The sequence below is a fragment of the Hyperoodon ampullatus genome (genome assembly GCF_949752795.1).
Source record: "Hyperoodon ampullatus genome assembly, chromosome: 14".
NCBI lineage: Eukaryota > Metazoa > Chordata > Mammalia > Artiodactyla > Ziphiidae > Hyperoodon > Hyperoodon ampullatus.
This window is the reverse complement of record NC_136927.1, coordinates 64,652,625-64,674,501: the sequence shown is the minus strand read 5'-3', so window position 1 is coordinate 64,674,501 and position 21,877 is coordinate 64,652,625. Positions and strand designations below refer to the sequence as shown.

Below are 21,877 nucleotides of genomic sequence, written 5' to 3'. Positions count from 1 at the left end.
TCTATGCCCTCACTTGCCCACTGAACACTTAACTTGGGTTTGGGATATGACCTTCAGGTCCCTGTTCTGGGCGCTAATGGCTCTTTGCAGTCTGTGGGCACAGCAGCCTGAGGCTGACCTGGGCCCTGTCCCATCTGCCTGGCAGTCACAGGAAGTTGCCTGCACCCAGAGGCAAAGCTCGTCCTCAGTTCCAGACAGTGCGTCGGGGAGGTGGTGTGGGTCAGCACAGGCCCTGAGTACTCCTGGATGGGGGCAGGGAGGGTGGGCAAAACTTTGGAAAGCCAAGCAGTGGGAATCCTGGGTAATGGGCAGGGTCCTGTTCACTGGATGGTCGGGCAACGGTGGCTGAAGAGCTGGGTGATGACGGATGGGTCAGCCACGGTGGACATGTCCCCCAGGTCGTGGTCATTCTGAGCGATCTTCCGAAGCACCCGCCTCATGATTTTCCCTGGGGGACCACAGGCTTCTGGTTACCTGGTGACAACACTGACCCACTCCAGCCCTGCCAAAAGCTTCCATCCACACACACTCCACCACCATTGGGCCTTGGCCAATCCAGTCCCAATCCCTCAAGGCCTCTGAACATACCTGAGCGGGTTTTAGGCAAGCTGGGTGCATTCTGGATGTAATCCGGTGTGGCAATGGGGCCAATCTTTTCTCTAACTGTAACCAACAAATCATTATGCATTTTTTCAGTACTCTTAGCCAGGCTGCCCAAAACCAAGGCAGAGATGGCTTTGTTTGCAACCTATTTCCTCTTCAAGGTTTTGCCCACAATCATTCTCAGGCTCACTTCTTTCTCACTTTTAACACATTGTCTCTTTACACTCTCATTTTATATTAATTCACCTTAATGGAACTCAAGCTCTAGAATCAGCCTGCTAGAGTTGAAATTCCACTTTACTAGCAGTATGGCCTTGGACAAGAGATTTAACTTCTCTGAGCCTCAATTTCTTCATCTTTAAAGTGAGAGCAACAATAGGATCTATTTCATGGAGGTGATTATAGAGATTAAATAGATTAATGCATTTAAAGCACTTAGTCCAGTGGTGGCACAGAGAAAGAATTCTATAAATGTCAATCATTATGAACCTAGTAGAGACTGGGTGGGAAGAGGGTAGTTAGCACCTAAGGCCCCCTGGGGTCTGTTTGTGGTTTGAGAAGCAGCTCACTATAGCCCTTCCCCAGCAACCTGGGCCATCAGGAGAGACCTGGCAATCCCTGCCCAGGGAAGCTCCTTACTCTGCTTCTTGAGCTCCTCAGTGAGGGTAGAGCTGAAGGTGTGGCCATCGCACAGGGTGACAAAACAGTAGAGGCATTCGCCCTTCACAGGATGAGGGTGGCCAACCACAGCTGCCTCTGCGACAGCCTCATGTTCCACAAGTGCTGACTCTACCTCTGCCGTGCTCAGCAGGTGTCCTTGTCAAGGGAAAGGAAGTGCCATGAGAGAGATCCCAGCCCCTGTTCCATCTGTCCCAATAAGGCAGTCCTGGTCTGGTCAAAGGGGGAAGGCCTTTCATTCATTTCTCACAGGACATACTTCAGTTGTCCCACCATCCTGGTTCCACTCCTCCAGGTACATTTCAATGTTTATCACTCTTCTTCCAACACCCGGGTCCAGAACTGAATGCTGTACTCCAGGCATGGTCTGGCCAAAGGATATCCTGGCTCTCTCAGAAGGCTTTGGCTGGGAGTTGCTGGGAAAGCAGGGTAAATAAGAAGGGAAAATGGTCCCTGGCCCTCACCAGATATATTCAGCATGTCATCAATCCTGCCAGTGATCCAGTAATAGCCATCCTGATCCCGCCGGCAGCCTGGGAAGAGAAGAAATGTGCAACATAATAAGTACCCCACAGTAGGATACAAGATCCACGTTACCAAACTGCTACACCCACAGCAATAGCCTCCTAACAAGTCTTCCTGCTTCTGCTCTTGCCTGCTGTGGTAGCAGGCTCCAAGATGGCCACACTGATCTCTACCTCCTGGTATTCATACCCCTGTGTAGTCCTCTTTCTCAGTGTACTAGGGTTTGTCTTGTGATCAGTTGAGTTTGGTAGAAATGATAGGATGTCATTTCTGAGATTAGATTATAGAAGACTGTGGCTTCTGTGTTGGTTGCATTCTCTCAGATTACTTGCTCTGGGGGAAGCCAGCTGTCATGAGTAGCCCTATGGAAAGGTCCATGTGGCAAAGAACTGAAGGTTCCTGCCAAAAGCCACTTGAGTGAGCTTGGACGTGTGTCTTCCAGGCTCAGTCAAACCTTCAGATAACTACAGCCCCGACCACAGGTTGACTGCAACCCACGAGAAACTCTGAATGACAACCACCAGCTAAGCCACTCACAGATTCCTGGTCCTCAGAAACTGTATGAGATAATATAATATTTGTTGTTTTAAGCTGCCAGGTTTGGGGGTAATTTGTTCCATGGCAATAGATAACTAACATACTGACTTGAAGTCTATTCTCCATAAAGCAAGCAAAGTTATTTTCTAAATAATAAATTCTTATCACTTCTCTGCTTAAAACCCCTGATGGTCTCCCACTGTACCCTGGATAAAATCCAAACTCCTCACCATGGCTCACGAGGCCCTATCTTATCTCCCTCTCCAAGTTGATATAAAATTCTTCCCCTTGCTCAATACATTCCAGCTACACAAGCTTCAGTCTGTTCCTCAGACATTCTAAGCTTGTGTCTCGCTGGTACAGAACATTCATTCTTACTCCAGATTTTCCCATGCCTGCCTCCTTCTCACCCTTCAGGTCCCTGGTCAAATGTCAGTTCAGAGAAACCTCTCACCATCCCATCTATGGTGGCCATCCCTGCAGTATTTATTTGCTGAATTTATTGCCTGTCTCCCCTTACTAGAATGTAAGCCCCATGAGAGCTGTACTGTGCTTAGATAAGTACATGGACATAGTAGGTGGTCAATAAATATTTATGGAAGAATGGATTGGTGGGTGGACACATGGGCAAACATAGGCTCCAGACATGAGGATACACATGACATAGTAATACATACTGCCATATGCCCCATCTCTTTCAGCCTAGCAGCAAGGGAAATAAGAACTTTTCCCCTCATACATCAAATCTCAGATGGCACCATGCTGAGTGCCTTCCTGCAACACTTGTTCTTATAATCTTCTCTGTAGTTCTGACTGAATATTAGACACTGATACATAAGGCACATCCCTAACCAACTCTTCTTGGAAATGAAAGGGGACAGTACATATCTCAGTGGGAGGTTTGGGAAGGGGATAGCCAAGGCTCACCATCTCCTGTCACATAGTACCCGGGAAACTTCTTAAAGTAGGTGGTCTCAAAGCGTTCATGGTTCCCATAGACCGTGCGCATGATCCCTGGCCAGGGCTGCTTGAACACCTGGAGAGTGAGGAAGACACAGTGGTAACATCTGCTACACTGTCTTACAGGAAGACAATTACTGCTTTGTCAAACCTTAGGAGAAATAGCCTGAATGCCATTCCTGAGAAGTAGGACAAAGTACAGGCTTTGGAGATAGACAATCCAGGCTTGGAATCCCAGCTCTGCCACTTACTAGCTGTGTGACCCCAGGTAAGTAATGTTATCTCTCTGAACTTCAGGATCCTTACCTGTAAATTAGAGAAAATAATCTCTACCTCCCAAACTTATTGTGAGGATTAAATTAATAGTATGTGGAAGCTGCCTGGCACAATGTTCTGTTAGTAATAAGCATTTAGTAAATTTGAGTCTCCTTTTAGGTAATCCCTCAGGGATGCCAGTCCAGTTTGATGCAAATGAAAGCAGTTATATTAAAATGTGGGACCCACACATAAGTAAGTAATCATTGCCCCAATCAATAATATCCTGTGGCAGCAGATTGACGGGATGGACGAAATTCTAGGCTAAGAGTCAAAAGACCTGGATTCAATTCTTGCCCTTGTTACTAACTTGCTCTTAATAAAAAGGAAGTGGGGTGGAGGGTGGGGGCTGATGATCTCCCCACAACTGTTGATAAAACGATCACAACAACAGCTAACATTTATCAAGCACTAACTGTTAGGTTCTGTGCTAAGTAAAACCTTCACATGGATTATCTAATCAATCCAGCAACCACAGGAGACACAGGTACTATTATAACCCTGTTTTACAAGTGAGAAATTTAGGTTCAGAGGGGTTGGGTAACTTAACTAAGGTCACAGAAGAAGCAGAGCCAGGATTTGAACCCAGGTTGACCCTGGAGCCTATATGATTTTCCACGATGTCTTCCAGACCCGAAAAGGCACCATCAGGTATCTTTGAGCAGAGCCCTTAAGAACTTTGTGAGCCAAAAGGCAGAGAGGCAGGCAAAGTACCCAGAAGGATTCCCCCCTAGGGTATCTCTGCAGATGATAAACCCTCAACCATGGAGCTTTAGCCAAAAGCAGCTACTGGGAAAGATTAGGTTCTAAGCTCTAAAGGAGAGTCCAGTACCCCTTTGTGGACCCTCCCCCGCGCCTCCTCCTCACTGACCCACAAGGGCCAGGATCTCACCAGATAACCTTCAGCTTCACCTTCCAACTCTTCCCCAGACTCATTCAGGACTGCAGGAGCTACACCAAAGAATGGGAAGGTCTAGAAGCAAACAGGAGACAGGACCCACAGAGAGGAATGAGGCAACTCTGAGTCCACTCTCTACCTCTCCTAAGGAGCCCCAGAGCCCCAAATTCCTCACACATATCAGTCCAGTCCCCCACCCTCTACCTAGGCCAAATGCCCCAAGACTCGACTCCTGCCCAGCCCAGGACCAGCCAAGGGAGCCTCACTCACAGCAGAACCAGGCTTCATGGGTGTGGCACCAGGGAGGGGGGTCAGCATATGGCCACCCTGTAGAGTCAAAGATCAGGGGTTTGAGTCAGTCTTCCCACACTGTCCCTGAGCCCCAGCCTCCTGAACCCCTTACTCACTGTCTCTGTCTGCCAGAAGGTGTCCACAATGGGGCAGCGCTGGGCACCTACCACCCGGTGGTACCACAGCCAGGCCTCAGGGTTGATGGGTTCGCCCACTGTGCCTAGCACCTGTAAGGATGCCCGGCTATGCCTTGGGCAGGGGAATGGGGAGAGAGGAAGGCTCTGAGCACCACTGGGAGCCAGGAAGACACGCACAGGCTCTTCTCCTGCCCCCTCCCCTATTCCAAGCCAGGGTGTTAGAACAATGGAATGGAAAAGACTGTGCACGAAAGGCCAGCACCAGCTCTGAGGGACACCTATGGGGCAGCAGTTGGGAAGGGGTCTCACCTCGTAACAGGCTCATCTCCAAACTTCATGAGCAGGCGGATAGCTGTAGGTGCTGTGTAGAACTTGGTCACCTTGTGCTTGTCCACAATACTCCATAGGCGGCTCATGTCCGGGTATGTGGGAATCCCCTCAAACTGACCCCAGTAATGGCTGGTCATTTTTGGTCCTTCTCAATAGTCCCTCCATTCCCCTACCATCCCCTCAGGCTCAGCATTTTGCCCTTTCTGACAAATCCATGGCTTCACTCCCTTACCAGACAAGCCAAGAGACCTTCCCAGTCAGGATATACAACCCCCTAAGAACTCCTCTTTCTCCAGGAAACAGGTCATTGTATAAGTCCCTCTGCCTCTAGACCAAGTGGCTTTGGGAGGTTGTCACCCAGGATCATCTTGTCCATCCCCTAAATAAACCAAGTAGCCCTGAGTCCCAGCACCCTGCTTACCAAAACACTGGTGGCACCGTTGGCCAGTGGCCCATAGGTGACATAGGAGTGGCCAGTGATCCAGCCAATGTCTGCTGTGCACCAGAACACATCCTCCGCATGGAAGTCAAACACATACTTGAAGGTTGTGGCCACATAGAGCATGTAGCCCCCAACTGTGTGTACCACACCCTGGGGAGAAAACAGGGCCTCAGGTTGGAGCCTTGGGCTCACCTCCACTGACTACCAAATAGGCTGGACAGAACTAGAGGAAAAGCCTCCTCAGGGATTCTGGTCCTGACAGCATCCCTCTCACAGCATCCATCTCACATGTTCCCATCTCACATCCCACATGTATTTATAGTCAGTCCATCATTCACACCCACACCGTAAGATGGTATTTCTGAACCACCCACATTACTCTCACATACATGAACAGTTCTAGTACACTCACATCTAATAGTGTCTCTATTGTGTGTTTGTGCACACACACTCAATTATATGTTGACACAGTGAGAGTAGAAAAAAAAAAGATAATCTTCTTTGCTTACTCCATCAATACACCATCCCTAGGAAAGAGAGGCCCAAATTGTGTCTCTAAAGGTCCATTGAGGAATATCCAAAGCATGTGGAGAGAATAATTTATGGATGGGTGAGTGGAAGGTAGAGTGACATATCTTTCAAGTCAACGGACGAGTCAGAGTTTTAAGTGTTTCCAGCTCCCACACTGTGCCCTGGGAGGTACTAGATGTTAATAGTGTGGCAAGTGGAAGGGACTGAACTCTAAGAGCTGTAGTTGAGAAGGCCAAGGCCTACTCTGGGCCTTGACTTTACAGGCAGCTCTTCTTCAACCAAACCATGTGGATATGGGCAGGGAACATAGATGTCAGCCATACGGATTGATCCTTTCCTCCTTTTCTGGGCACCATGAAAGCTTCCACCTGAATGTCTCACCCAGGGCCTCACCATCAGTGATTGAGGATTTATGTCAATTTGATTTAGAAAAGGTAACATGCCATTTCTTTTTTTTTTTTTTAAGATTTATTATTTATTTATTTAATTTACTTTCTGTCTGCGTCGGGTCTTAGTTGCGACATGTGGAATCTTCATTGAGGCATGCAGGATCTTTCATTGTGGCACGCGGGCTTCTCTCTAGCTGTGGTGCATGGGTTCCAGAGCACGTGGGCTCTGTAGGTTGTGGCACGAGAGCTCTGGTTGCAGTACAAGGGCTCTAGTTGAGGCATGCGAGCTCAGTAGTTGTGGCACGTGGTCTTAGTTGCCCCGTGGCATGTGGGATCTTAGTTCGAACCCACGTACCCTGAATTGTAAGGCGAATTCTTTACCACTGGACCACCAGGGAAGTCCCTAACATGACATTTCTGAAACTCAGGGTTGTACAGTAAAATTCATGTCATTACATGCTTCCTCAGAAACTCACTTCTCACCCCTACACAGTGTATGTGTACACACACACACACACACACACACACTTGCCTTGGGTTTGCCTGTGGAGCCACTGGTATATAGGATGAAGAGTGGGTCTTCAGCATCACACCACTCAGGTTCACACTCATCCCCTGCCTCTTGCATGAGTTCATGCCACCACATGTCAACCCCCTCATTCCAGGAGATCTGCAGGGGGAAGAAGACAGGAATGGGCAGGGAGGAACTGTGAATAGCTCAAGCTGGGGGCAAAGGACACCCCTACTTAGCACCTGGAGGGGCCAGGGTGGGACTGGCAGACGGGGGTCCTGGGAGGGAGGAAGGGCCCTGCAAGGGTGGAATTGGGCAGAGAGAATAGAAGCGGAACAGGAGGCTTCTTTGGTACTTCCAGCACCCTGCTCCAGAGCTACTCTCACCCGGCCTCAGGCTAAGGAGGGCCCCTCAGTTGGTCCTTTCTCATTCTTCAATTCCTAGCTTAAATGTCACCTTCTTGGAAGGGCTTTCCCTGAACAGTATCTGATAGGTTCCCATCCCCACCCTCACCCCTGCTATTATTCTTTTTTTTTTTTTTTTTTGGCCACGCAGTGCAGCTTGTGGGATCTTAGTTCCCTGACCAGGGATCGAACCCCAGCCTTTAGCAGTGAAAGTGGGGAGTCTTAACCACTGGACCACCAGGGAATTCCCACCCCTGCTATTATTCTTGATCACAGCACCTTATTTCTTTCCCACACAGCACATATTTCCAGTTATTTTATTTAGCTGTTATTTTATTTTGCTTGATTACTGTCTCCCCAAGTAGATAGTAACCTCTATGAGTGCAGTGGCATGTCTGTCTTTCCCGCCCCTCCCACCAAATCCCCAACACCTAGTAAAATGCCTAGAACTCAAAAGGCACTCAGTAAATTTTTTTGGATGAGTGAATATGCACACACAAGCCTACATACACACGTATGTACTTATGGGACTAGTGGCTCATCAGCAGGAATGTGGACACCACACAATTCAGAAATGCAGAATTAGTCAGAGCCACAGGTAAGGCGGGTACCTGGCCCCATTAGTTAGTAGCAAAAGAAGTCAACAGATCTTAGTCCAAGCATCTTTTTCTGCATGTCTAGACATCATCCACATCTGGAGGTTCCTACCCCAACTCTGCCCCTGCCTTTACACCACTGGTACCAATGGGTTTCTCATAAAGACACTTGCTTGAGGTTCCATTCAGCAGGAAACCTTGTCTTAAGTTGGTGGAAAAGGACCAAGGTGAATTTCTCCCACTAGAGGGATGTCCCCGTATACTGGTGTGTGTTTGTTTGATAACTACTTCTGGATCTGTCATCCTGACATTTTTCTAAACTCTCTTTGAAACTCCTTTACTTTCCCAGTTATATCGCCTGTTTGAAAAATCCGGTCTTCTGAGTCTACTCTTTCCTGAGTGAAGTGTGTTCCCTGAATTTGTCCAAAAGTTGCACTGGATTTTGATTCCCAGTTCTGCCACTTCCTAGTTGTATATGACCTTGGGTAAGCCACTCTACCTCAAGTCACTCATTTTTAAAATGAGGATAGTCATTCTTGCCCTAATAGTCACAGGATTTGGGGAACATCAGAAGAGAACTGTATTACCTAGTAAACATGAAGCCTTGAATTGTCCTGGGGTGTAGGGAAGACTGATGAATGTCATGAAGGTGAGAAGTTATTTCAGTTCCGCTGAACTCCTCTGGGAGGTGAAATAAGAATGTGATGATGGGAACTACTGGGGGTTTGCTTCAGCTGTCACGAAACTCTTTCATATTCATTAGCTTCTTGTTCTATGGCCCTGGCTGGCAGGTAGACCTGATAGTGTAAGAGAAACACCCTACTCCCATTATATGGCTCTACGGTAATTTACTGTGTCCACATTAAAAAACCTCAAAGTTTTAGACAACACATACCTTGATAAATTATAAAATTACAACTCCCCTCTCTCTGTACTATCTGCCCCTTACTCTGGAGAATTTGAAGCTTCTGGCACATAAGCATCATAACAATCACAAGTCCAGGCCAAGAGAGGCACCATTAAGAAGAAAAAGAAAGAAGAGAGAGAAGCTGCCCACAGCTAGAAAACACAAAAATACACCCTATTTTTTTTTTTACTGGACTAGCCATATGGGTCTACACATACATTGTCACATGGATAATTTTTTTCCCACCAGATGATCTGCTTGAGATGAGGACATTAATGTATTTAAGCAGAAGTGCATCAAGAATGCTTGGGCAGGGCTTCTCTGGTGGCGCAGTGGTTGAGAGTCCGCCTGCCGATGCAGGGGACACAGGTTCGTGTCCCGGTCCGGGAAGATCCCACATGCTGCGGAGCTGCTAGGCCCATGAGCCATGGCCGCTGAGCCTGTGCGTCCGGAGTCTGTGCTCCGCAACGGGAGAGGCCACAACAGTGAGAGGCCCGCGTATCACAAAAAAAAAAAAAAAAAAAAAAAAAGAATGCTTGGGCAAATGGCGCTGGTCTACAGTGCTGGTGTGAGTTGTCATAGAAAAGGCACTAGGTACAAGTAAGGGCAAAGCATAGTTATACTGTGGCAGTGAGGGGACTCTTGTAATCTTGTAAAACTGTTTCTTTTGTGGGTGTGGGTAAGAAGGGGTGGGGTGGGTACTCCAGGTGTGGCACTAATAACCAGCACCAGGAAGCAGGGTGAGCTCAATTAGTGGCACATATGTTGGTTGTGAATTAGGTGTATACTTATGAGGGCCCAGTGCTTTGAACCAGGAAAAGGTTTGAATTTTCTGAAATAAGAATCGAGGAGTTGGCCTTTGTTATTGGACCAGAATAGCCTTAGGGAGGGCAGCCGCCAGGTGTGAGAGAAAAATATGAGGAAGCTCATAGGTAACATGGTTGAGGAAGGTACCTGCCAACTGTACCAGGTCCTCCCTTGAAGATTGCTTAAGGATGAAGGGGTTTGGAGCTCTGCCAAGATTTCTGCAGCTTTGACTGCAGTCCTCAGACCTGGACTTTGTAAGCCAATTTTTATGGTCTTTGGTTTTTTGGTAACTGGCTATTTTCACCTTCAAGAAACAAAAATCCAGGAGCCTGTGACCTAATGGTCTCTGGTATTAAGAATTATAAGAGTCTATTTCTTTTCTAGATTCTCTTTTAGAAATGCCAGCCTGTCTGCTATATAGAAATGATGAAAGCTAACATTTATGGAGTAGTTACTATGTGCCAAACACCTTACATACATTGACAAAACCCTATCAGGTAGCTACAATTTTATCCTTATTTTAGAGACAGGGACACTGAAGCAAGGGAGCCTAAGTAACTTGCCCAAGTTCCCACAATAGCAGGTGACAGAGCCAAGATTTGAACCCAAGTAGTCTGGCTCCAGAGCCTATACTCTAACCACTAAGTTTGTTTCCTTTTTCAAGAGAAAAGTCTTAGGTCCCTGCCTGAATTTTAAGATGAAAGCATTGTCTCCTGGGAATCAGATCTGTCTCCACCATGCTAATGAGAATAGAGAAAAGGGGGATTATATTTACCATTAGCCTAAGAGGTAGATCATAGCAGATTTAGAGTAAGACACCCTAGGAGGATGGTAAAACTCAGAGGAATAGTGGCTCTTATGTTTTGTTTTAGTAAGGGAAGCGGGTTCCTTTAAAGCATATACTCTCATCTCTCCATTACTGATAAGGGAATTGAAGCCCAGAGAGAAGAGGTGACTCATTCAAGGTCATACAGCTAAAAATTGGTCTCTGGACTCCAAGCCCAGTCTCTCCCCTATACTAATTGGCTTTGAGTTCCCACTTAGAGATCTCCCTTCTTAGAACCACCTACAATGTAACTTTTGTTCAATTTAGCATTTAATTATATCAGAGTTTATAAATCCCAAAGTAGTTTATAAATATATTTAGGAAGCTTCTTCTCTGCTGCCCTATGTAAAACTTAGGTTTTCATTTGTAATACACATCTAACTGCCCAACTTGATGGTGAATTCCCAAGGTCAAGGTCTGTACCTCCTCTACCTGTTCCTCCTCCTGTCTCTCCTGGTTCTGCCTCAACTAAGTGCACAGTAAAAACTTTCTGACAAGTTTACTTGGTCCTCTCTCCCACAGTGGTCCTAAGCAGGAGGAATGAAATGGAATGTCTGTTGCTACCTCTCTGAGATCCATGCTCTATGCCAATTCAGAGAGGTAGCAACAAGCATTTGGTTTCATGACCCTTCAGAGTGACTTAGATGGCAAAGGACCTAGAAGCAGAGAGAAGGGGGTTAGGTCTGGCAGCCACCTCAATGGGGCAAACAGGCAAAGAGCAGATGGACACACAAACAAGCATGTAGGGAAGCAGTGCCCAAGGCAGTGCAGAGGTGGATACCTGGGGCCAGATGCGCTTGGGTTTCTCTTTCAGCTTATCCTGTTAAGAGCCCATGGAAAGGGTGGTGAGCAGAGTCTGAGGATAGGGGAGTGGGAGGGAAGGGTCACTGTGCCCCAAACCTCTGGCTGCCTCTTTTCCCTCAGGCCCCTCTCTCACTGGTCCTCCCAGCCTCCATTTTCCTGATCCTCTTCACAGCCCCTATACACTCAGAACCCCTAATGCAGACAGGGGTCTCCAATCTTCCTAGACTAGACTGAAGTCTCTCTAGCCCTAAGACCGCTCGGAGCCCCTAAAGTCACAGAGTCTCAGGAACCCTCTGTCCTTCTGGACCCTGGAGCTTTCATCCTTCATGCCCCTTAGACCTGGAGGCCACCATTGGGCTTTTCCATCAGAAGCGTGTATCCAAAGCTAATGAGGGCCATGTCTTGAGGGGCAGATCCTGGTCCTTTCATGGTGGGACCACACAGGTAGCCCACCCCAAACCACAGCCCAGTAATCAAGATGACTACAGATAGTCACCCAAGTCAGCCCATTTCTAACCCAAGCCCAAGCCCTGAATGTCCCTTGTGCCCATTAGAATACCCCAACAAGCACAGGAGTCTTCCTCACAATCTCTCATGCTAAGTTCCCAAGGTACAAGGGGCTCCCTACCTACATCCAAGGTCAAAGTCCCCCAGCTCCCAGCCAGCCCTGCCAGAGGAGCCATTCCTAGGATTGCTCCCAGATCCTCAGCATTACGATGAGGAAACGAAGAACATCGGGAACTTCCTGGGCAGGAAGAGGGAGCCACTTTGAGCCCAGAGGAGGGCATAGAAGTACCAGACTCACCTGTACATCCGGGCATAGCCTCTTAATCGGGGGGGACTGGCTGGGAGAGTCACCTGTGCCCAGTTCTGCTCGCCCCAGGTGCTTGACCACAATGCAGCATCTCACTGGGAAACCCCTGGAGGAAAGAAAAGCCTGAAGTGGTGGGCTGGTTGGCTCAAAAGAGAATTTGGCAAGACCCACCCATGTCCATCTAGGGTGGGAGGGACAAAGGGGACCTGGCACTGGGGAAATGCCTAGTCAACTCAGAGCAGTAGCCAGCAGACCAAACACACTTACTTCTCCCGACACTTCTCCAGGGCCTCGTCAGCCAGCTCCTTCAGGTTCACAAGCTTTTCCCCCCTGTAGAAGGCATCTTTGGGGAGCAACAGACATTCCAAGCCTTAGGAAGGCACCACACTCCTAGCCCTTTATCCCTAGTGAGCACAATGTCCACAGTCCTCCTGTGGGCAGGCCTCTTGTCTCTGGCTCTTCCAGCTGATTTGAGCTGACAGAGGGTAGGCTGAGGTGGAACCAGGAGACGAAGGGTAGGCTGTCCCTACCCTTTATGCCGAGCAGTCCCAAATACCAACTAGCTGACTGAAGACCAAGACTTTGGGTGTGGGGGTTTTGGAGAAGGGGTGAGAGAAGTAGTCACCTGTAGTGATGAGAAGGCTGCAGCTGGAATCCAGGATCCGTTCACAAAGAGACTCTGAAGAGAAGCCTGCAAACTAGGGAAGGAAAGAAAGACTGAAGGAGAGGGCGACCCAGGGATCGAGTGAACAAGGAAAGGAGTCACTTATAAAACCTTCAGGGTCTCTAAGCCAAGGTCATAGAAGAAACTGGATAACTGATAAGGAACCTATGACATTCTAAACTCCTTAGTCTGGTTCTTAAGACCCTCCATCATCCAGGCCCAACTTACTTCTCATGAGCCCTATCCCCCACCAGGCCCCTTTTTCCAGCCCAAATTCCTACCACAATGGAGTGCAGAGCCCCAAGGCGGGCACAAGCCAGCATGGCCACCACGAGCTCCGGTATCATGGGCATGTAGATGGCCACTCGGTCGCCCTTGCAAATGCCTGCAGGTAAAGGACACAGACCATGGACCATGGTGGACCCCACCTGCTGCTACGTGCTCCCTTTCATCCAGTTACCCACTGCCACACCCCCGCCCCCGCAGCTGACCTTTTTGGTTCCTCTGTTACCAGATGCCTTCTATTCCTTGTCTACTTTCCCCAAGTCCTCAGATACCCCAAGGCTGGGCTTTCCAGTCCTTTCCCCATATCCCCACACTCACCCTGTTTTCGGAGAACATTGCTGAAATGACACACTTGGACCAGAAGTTCACGGTATGTGATCTGGGTGGTCTCCTCTGGCTCATTGCCCTCCCTGAGATACATCAGAAAGAGCCAGTCATTAGGGAGTATGACCTCTTCCCCAAACAAAAAACTAGGAACAGTCATAAAATCCATTCAGTAACACCAAGGCCTGGGAATGTCCCGTGAGGGTAAGCCATCTGCCACCACACCTTGAGCTGACTGGTCAGATACATTGGCTTTACAAGGTATACTTTATTCACAAGCTGTGTGTCACAGGAAAATGCACTGCCATCTCTGAACCTCATTTAATTTGATAAAATGGGATGATGGTTTTCTCTCTTCCATCCTAGGCATGTATTAAGGAGAACTTATATCATGGATGTGATTCTTCCTGAAAGTGATGTCAACTGCACTGGTGTTACTCAAGTGGGGTCTCCAGATCACTTGCACCCAAGTCACCTAGGGAACTTGTTAAAATGTAGATTCCTGAGTCCAAATTTAGAATCACAATCACAACGTCCAAGAATCTGCTTCTTTACTACAAGGTATAAATAATCAGTAATAATAAGGACCTACTGTATAGCACAGGGAACTCTACTCAGTACTCTGTAATGGCCTACATGGGAAAAGAATCTAAAAAAGAGTGGGTATATGTATATGTATAACAGATTCACTTTGCTGTACACCTGAAACTAACACAACATTGTAAGTCAACTATACTCCAATAAGAATTAAAAAAAAAAAAAGGATCAGTAGGTAATTCTGATGCACATTTAAAGTTAAGACTCACTACCCTCTATCAGCTGATTTCTACCTCCTCAGCCTTGCCTCCTACTCCTATCTAGGCTTCAGCCTGGTTTCTTTCAGTCATTCTTTCATTTATTCATTTGCTTATTCAACTCCTATGTGCTATATATATTTATAGAAATAAGGCACTGATGAACAAGATAAGCAAGATCCCTGACAACATGGAGCTTATATTCCAATGATAGTGCAGGAAATATACAAGTAAAAAATATAACCAAGATAATTTCAGATTATGATAAGCATTATGAAGGATATAAAGAATGACATAATAACGACTGAGAATTTTCAAAAAGACATCTTAAGGAACTTTCAGACTGTATGCAAAGATTTAACTATAAGAATATTCCCCTCAGTATTATTTTTCAATTTTATGATTTTCAAATAAGTAATACATACAAATGGTACTGCATAAAAAGATATGTAATGAGAAGTGTCCCTCCCACCCCTACCCTCCAATCACCCTGCCTCCTGGCAACCACTGTAACTACTATGTTGTGTAACTTTCCAGAAATAGTATGCAGACAGGGCCACTCCTAGTAAGATGAAGGGTATAGGGCAACTGAACTAGTGAGGAATAACCAAGAATTCACTTTGGAAGAAGGCTACACTGTTAGCATCTTTCAAAAGGTCCTTGGGATATCGTTGAAGATGGAAATTTTAAAAATGAATTTAAAAAACTGAATTTTAATGCTGTTCATAAGAGAAATAAGTACTTCACAGTCCCCAACCAAGCACAGAATGGGGAAGTGGGAAAGAGCTGCTTCAACAATAGGACAGGCCTATTAGACAAGCATATATACATGCATTTATGTTTATGTATTCTCTTTTTTTTCTATACAAATGATGGCATACGATACACACTACTCTGTATCTTGTTTTTTATTAAATATAATACACATCCAATAAACTGCACAAATCTTAAGTATAGAGCTTGATCATCTCGCATTATTTTGAAATTTAACAATATATCTTGACATTATTTTCCATTAAGACTTACAGTGCTATTTCATTTTCTTTGGCATCTGCATAATGTTCCACTGTTTGTGTATGCCATAATTTATATTTAATAAATATTTCAGTGAATATCTTTTTTAATATGTCATTTACTCACTTGAAAATATACCTGTAGGATGAATTAGTAGAAGTGAAATCGTTGAGTCAAAGGATATGTACATTTTAAATATTCATAAATATTAGAGGATAGCTACTTTAAGTAAGATGGTCAGGGAAGGCCTCTCTCTGGAGAGATGATATTTGAGCTAAGACCCAAGTAATGAGAAGTAAGCAACTATGTAAGGTCTTGGGAAGAGTATCCTGGGCAAAGAGAACATCAAAATTTGGAAAGGCACTGAGGTGGTAAAGAGCTTGGCCTATTCAAAGAACAGAAAGGAAGCCAGTATGGCTGGAGCATAGTGAGCAAGAAGGGGGGTAAGAATCAGAGGTAGGCAGCAGCCAGATCACATAGGGCCTTGTAGGCATGGTAAGAAGTCTTAATTTTATTCTAAGTAGGTTCCGCCTGGCTTCCCTTATACACAAAGTCCCACGTCCACCCTCTTAATCATGCCATTGCCCCTGCTCAGAATGCCTTCCCACCTCCTTCAGGCTCCAGCACCACGTAGCCCCCCATAAAGGTCATTTTGTTCCCTCTTCCTTACTACCCAGAGTACTTACGAAGGAGGTAACTGAAACTCAGAGAGATGTAGTAACTTGGTCCAGGTCACACAATAATAGGTGGCAGAGCCAAGAATAGATCCTCAGGTCTTCTGATTTCAAGTCAGGACTCTTTCTCATCATGCTGTGAAGGACAGCGACTAGCAGGGAAGCCAGGCCTTTGGAGATTTCACAGAAGATTATCAGCTTCTTTCCAGTTCCTGGCTAGATGAGTTAGTTACTATCCTCTCCTTGGCTTAGCCCTCCTAGGGCTGAGAGGAGACAAGCACAGAGAGCTATCTAAAGTGGGAAGGAATGGGGAGAGAGGAAGCTGGCAAATGGCCCTGAAGGCCAGATGCGAAAAAGCCATTTCCAAAACTGGCTCACTGACGAGTGGCACACCAGAACATCTCTAGTTACAGCTAAATGCCAACATATACAACACACCCATGCATACCAGCTGACCTGTATGCATTCACATACATAAAATCATATATACTTATATAAAAACACTGTAGGGCTTCCCTGGTGGCGCAGTGATTGAGAGTCCGCCTGCCGATGCAGAGGACACAGGTTCGTGCCCCAGTCCAGGAAGATCCCACATGCCACAGAGCGGCTAGGCCCATGAGCCATGGCCGCTGAGCCTGCGCGTCTGGAGCCTGTGCTCCGCAACGGGAGAGGTCACAACAGTGAGAGGCCTGCGTACCAAAAAAAAAAAAAAAAAAAAAAAAAAAACACTGTAGAAATACAAGCTGCTCATTTGCACACATAGGCACAAATAGCATAAGCATATGGACCTAGGCAAGTGTATGTATGTACCACACATTTACGTACCCATGTATGTGTACAGCTTGCCCCACCAGAAACTCTCTATCACATTATTCTGTTTCATTTTCTTCATGGAACTTTCTATGATTTGAAATTATCTCATGTATTTTATTCACTTGTATATTATCTGCATCTTTCACTGGAATATAAACTCCATGAAAACAAAGACCTTGTCTGTTTTGTTCATTGCTACATCCCTAGCACTTAGAATAGAGCCTGGTACATAGAAGGTGCCCAGGAATATATAAGCACAAATCTATACAAGAACAGCTTACTTGAGCCCACTTCCAGTTACACACACAGAGTGTACATCCCTCTCCCTGGCTCTGGGCTTAAGTTATACATTATTGATATAGGCACCTTACTCCTTCCAGTGTCTTCTTTCTCTGACATACACACCCAGCTGGGGCCCCTGGCTGGTTGGGAGAGGGGAGGGGACAAAGTACTAGTCTCAGCCCTCTAGGATGTTAAGAGATTTTTGTTTTGCGACCACCTAGAGGCGTGGGATAGGAAGGGGGGGAGGGAGACGCAAGAGGGAGGGGATATGGGGATATATGTATACATATAGCTGATTCACTTTGTTATACAGCAGAAACTAACACAACATTGTAAAGCAATTATATTCCAATAAAGATGTTAAAAAAATAAAAGAAAAATAAAAGAACATCCAATTTAGTCTCCTAACTCCAAAGAAATCCAAAAAGTCCATTTGCTGTGCTCAAGGTCACATTGTACAATAGACTGTGGCAGATCAGGGACCAGGACTCAGGGTCCAGGCCTCTTTTTTCTAAACTGGGAGCTGCAAACTCAAAAATCAATAGGGTTCAGGGGCTTCCCTGGTGGCATAGTGGTTAAGAATCCGCCTGCCAATGCAGGGAACATGGGTTCGAGCCTTGGTCCAGGAAGATCCCACATGCCACGGAGCAACTAAGCCCGTGCACCACAACTACTGAGTCTGTGCTCTAGAGCCCGCGAGCCACAACTACTGAGCCCATGTGCCACAACTACTGAAGCCCGCACACCTAGAGCCCGTTCTCCGCAACAAGAGAAGCCACTGCGATGAGAAGACCGTGCACCGCATCGAAGAGTAGCCCCTGCTCGCCGCAGCTAGAGAAAGCCTGCGTGCAGCAACGAAGACCCAATGCAGCCAAAAATAAATAGATTAATTAATTTAATTAATTTTAAAAAAAGAAAGTGAAAAGACAACCCACAGAATGGGAAAAATATTTGGAAAAAAAAAAAAGAACGAAATCTCGCCATTTGTGATAACATGGATGGACCTAGAGGGTATTATGCTAAATGAAGTAAGTCAAACAGAGAAGGACAAATACCATATGATTTCACTTATATGTAGACTCTAAAAACAAAATAAACAAACATAATGAAACAGAAACATATTCATAGATACAGAGAACAAACTAAAGGTTGATGGGGGGTTGGGCAGGGGGGAAGGATGGGTGAAACAGGCAAAGGAGCTTAAGAGGTACAAACTTCCAGTTATAAAATAAAAAAGTCTTGGGGATGTAATGTACAGCATAGGGAATATAGTCAATAATACTATAACTTTGTATGGTGACAGATGGTAGCTAGACTTATTGCGATCATTTTTGTAATGTATAAAACTATCGAATCACTATGTTATACACCTGAAACCAATATAATATTGTAAGTAAATTATACTTCAATTAGAAAAAGCCTAGGTGAAATATCAATATGTGTCAAGTGTAGAAAGTGATATGTTTGGAATGTTTCATAATTTTAAAATTTGAATCATAATAAAACCTTTTAATATATCCAAAAAAGAAAATAGCAGCGTATGTGCAATGACACTTAGTTTTGGGGGGACAATAGGGAGAGGCAGGGACTGGAAAACTGGAGAATACATGCTCTGGCAAGAAGAGGCATCTAGTATTTAAACTTAGTGTCTATTAACTTTGCCCTCTGGGAATAAGGTCTCAATGTTGCCAATTTTTTCAGTTTTTCAAAGAGGCCTGAAACCTGTTTCTAAATTTTTAAGTGTTGACAATTAATTTAAAAAAATTTTTTTTATTGGAGTATAGTTGTTTTACAATGTTGTGTTAGTTTCTTCGGTACAGCAAAGTGAATCAGTTATATGTATACATATATCCCCTTTTTTTTCGATTTCCTTCCCATTTAGGTCACCACAGAGCGCTGAGTAGACTTTCCTGTGCTATACAGTAGGTCCTCATTAGTTATCTATTTTATGACAATTAATTTTTAAAAGTTTTAAACACTGTGGTCAAACAAAACTATTAATGAGAGATTTAGCTGATGGGCTACAGATTGGGAACACTTGCTGTAGACCCAACTACTTCCCTCTCACCTGGAGGCCATATGGTATGGAACAACTCAAAGTATATAATCTTCTCATATTTTTCTTCCAGGAAAACTTCTGCAACTACCTTACCCTTATACTCTCCAAATTTTACTGTAATCCATTACTGATTCAAAATATATGTAGAATTAGACTACTTCCCTTCACATCTACTTCTACTATCATAGTCCAAAATCACCATTAGGTAAGTCAGGTCATGTCATTCCTCTGCTCAAAATGCAAGTCCTCACACTGGCCTACTAGTTCCTACAGGATCTATTCCCTCATTACCTCTTTGTCCTCAAGTACTCCCATTCTCTCTTCCTCTCCCTCTCTCTCTGTTCCAGCCACACAGCCTCCACACTGTTTGGCAAGAACACCAAGCACACTTTGCCTCAGAGCTTTTGCCCTCTACTTGAGCATTCTTCCCCCAGATAGCCACATGACTTATTCCCTATCTTTGAGTTATTGCTCAAATGTTGGCTTCTCAGTGAGGTCATTCTTGACCACTCCATATAAAAGGGCACTTCTTGTCCACCCCGCAGCCCCAGGTGCTCCAAGGTAACATCTTCCACGAAGTCTTCCCTAGTTTCTCTTTTCCTCCACCTACCTCAAAGCTGAAAGTTCTTTCTTCCTTCCGAGTCCCTTTATCTCACTTTCCTTGTGATCTATTGGTTTACCTTGTATTGCATTTATTGGGGCCTTATTTTTCCCCTTATACCCTGGGTTCTTGAAGGGCAGGGATCATGTCTTCTTCGTTTCTGTCTCCTCTGAGCACAGTAGGCACAGTAAGCACTTAAGGTTCATGGTCAAATCATTGAAAAACTTATAATTGATTAATGACAGGGAAGACAAGAGCTCTCCTCTTAATATGAGAAGGATAGTCATTGGATTGGAGATTTTAGTTCCCTAGACTAGCAGAAAAGTAAGGCACAAGATAGGAGGAAAGAGCTGCGGAAAAAAATAGGTGGGGAAAACTGGGTTCTTCACAGAAGCATCAGAAGGCAGGATCTAACCTAGTGGGTTAGGTCTTCCAGAGGAGAAACATCCCGATGAGAGGAGTCAAACCTGTTTTAAGAGGAAGACTGGACTGATCTGTTTAGCCTGGAGGTGAGAAGATACTGAGAGGCATGACAGTAAGTCTCAAATATCTGTATCTCTGTTGCCTCCACCCTAGCAGAAGCCACCTTCATCTCTTGCCTGGATGACCACAATGGCCCCAAACTGGTCTTCCACTTCACTCTTGCCCCCTTCCAATCCATACATAAACCAAAATGACCTATTATAAACACAAACCAGACTACAGCACCTCCTGCTTAAAACCCTTTAGTGGCTTCCATTGCATGTAGAAGAAAATCCACACTTTTACTATGCCTTGTATCTTCTCCAACTCATCTTATGTCATTGTCCCATTCTGCTTAATAGACTCCAAACACATTAGCCTTCTGACCGACAGAACATGCCATGTTCTTTTCCTTTCTTTCTTGAACTCTTCGAATGGTTTGCTCTACCTCATGTTTCAGATCTCAGTTTAACTGTCACTTCCTAGTGAGGCTTTCCATGACCACCCCAAGTAGCATTAGTCCTTCCTGTTATTCTTCATCACAAAACTGTTTATTTTTTTCATAGCATTTTTCTCAAGCTGTAATTATTTTATTATTTACTTATTTACTTTTTTTTTTTTTGCTAATTGTCTGTCTCCCCTACTAGACTGTAAGCTTCCTGAAGGCAGAGTCCATGTTAGTCTTGTTCACTGCTGAATCCCACGTACCTTGCAAGGAACTCTGTATATAGTAGATGCTCAATAAATACTTGCTGAATGAATGAATGAACCTGAAGGATAATTATGGGAAAGAAGCAGACTAGCATTTTGTAATTATAAATGGAAGAGCTAGGTCAATTGGGAGAGTTCAATATAAGGAAAGCCTTTCTAAATGTCAGAGCTGTCCAGAAGCACAGGAGTGTGCAGGTTGGACCAGGGAAACCCTAACATCTACTTAATCATTCTTGTGGGAGTGGGGTCCTTGGAATTTTCATTTTATAAGCAACCATGTGATTCATGTTCAGTGAAGTTTGAGATGACCTTTAAGGCCCTTCCAACTTTGAGGTTCTTTGATTCTGTAAAATTAAGAAATAATGTGTTCTATGATCCATAAAGCACTGCACAAATGTGAAGCACTTAGATATAAGTATACCCTCAAGTCACTTTCCCTTTCACCAAGGGAGCAGGGAGTGGGAGCAACATAACTTGACCAATTAGCAGCTTAATGTTCCCTCTGGGTACTCCTGGCTGAACAGGGAAAAAGGCTGGAGGAGGAGGTGGGAGGAGGCAAATACCAAAGACTGAATCATAAATCACTTAGAATGCCAGAGGAGGATAGGGCTTTTGATGTTCACCACCCTTATTTACAGATGAGAAACCTAATGCACAGATGGGAAGTGATAGCCTCGAGGTTACTTAGCACATTAGTAGCAGCATTATTGGTATGGTATGGTAGCCACAAGCCACATATAGCTATTGAACACTTGAAATGTGATGGAGGAACTGAATTTTAATTTAATTTAATTTAATCTATTTTAAATATTAACAGTCACCCGTGGCTAGCTCTAGAGTCTGTATGTCTCTAGTTCAGGGCATTCTCTTGCTAAATGACGTGGCCTCC

The 21,877-nt window shown here is 45.2% G+C and overlaps 1 protein-coding gene across 2 annotated transcripts in view; it reads right to left on the bottom strand.

Moving 5' to 3' along the window:
• Positions 1-254: 254 nt before the first annotated feature.
• Positions 255-21,877, bottom strand: part of ACSS2 (acyl-CoA synthetase short chain family member 2) — a 46,972-nt gene continuing 25,349 nt past the window's right edge. Inside the window, exons 3-19 of one of the 2 annotated variants that reach the window (XM_079720088.1) lie at positions 13,573-13,664; positions 13,251-13,354; positions 12,931-13,003; positions 12,573-12,648; positions 12,297-12,411; positions 11,469-11,507; positions 7,169-7,306; positions 5,696-5,866; positions 5,254-5,387; positions 4,924-5,056; positions 4,787-4,843; positions 4,511-4,591; positions 3,271-3,379; positions 1,746-1,814; positions 1,243-1,419; positions 589-663; positions 255-448 (exon numbers count right to left, since the gene is read on the bottom strand). In XM_079720088.1, the coding sequence (XP_079576214.1) occupies positions 321-448; positions 589-663; positions 1,243-1,419; positions 1,746-1,814; positions 3,271-3,379; positions 4,511-4,591; positions 4,787-4,843; positions 4,924-5,056; positions 5,254-5,387; positions 5,696-5,866; positions 7,169-7,306; positions 11,469-11,507; positions 12,297-12,411; positions 12,573-12,648; positions 12,931-13,003; positions 13,251-13,354; positions 13,573-13,664 (1,771 nt within the window). In that variant the 3' untranslated portion in view covers positions 255-320. The remainder of the gene's footprint in view (positions 449-588; positions 664-1,242; positions 1,420-1,745; positions 1,815-3,270; positions 3,380-4,510; positions 4,592-4,786; positions 4,844-4,923; positions 5,057-5,253; positions 5,388-5,695; positions 5,867-7,168; positions 7,307-11,468; positions 11,508-12,296; positions 12,412-12,572; positions 12,649-12,930; positions 13,004-13,250; positions 13,355-13,572; positions 13,665-21,877) is intronic. The other variant, XM_079720089.1, reaches the window with a different exon arrangement.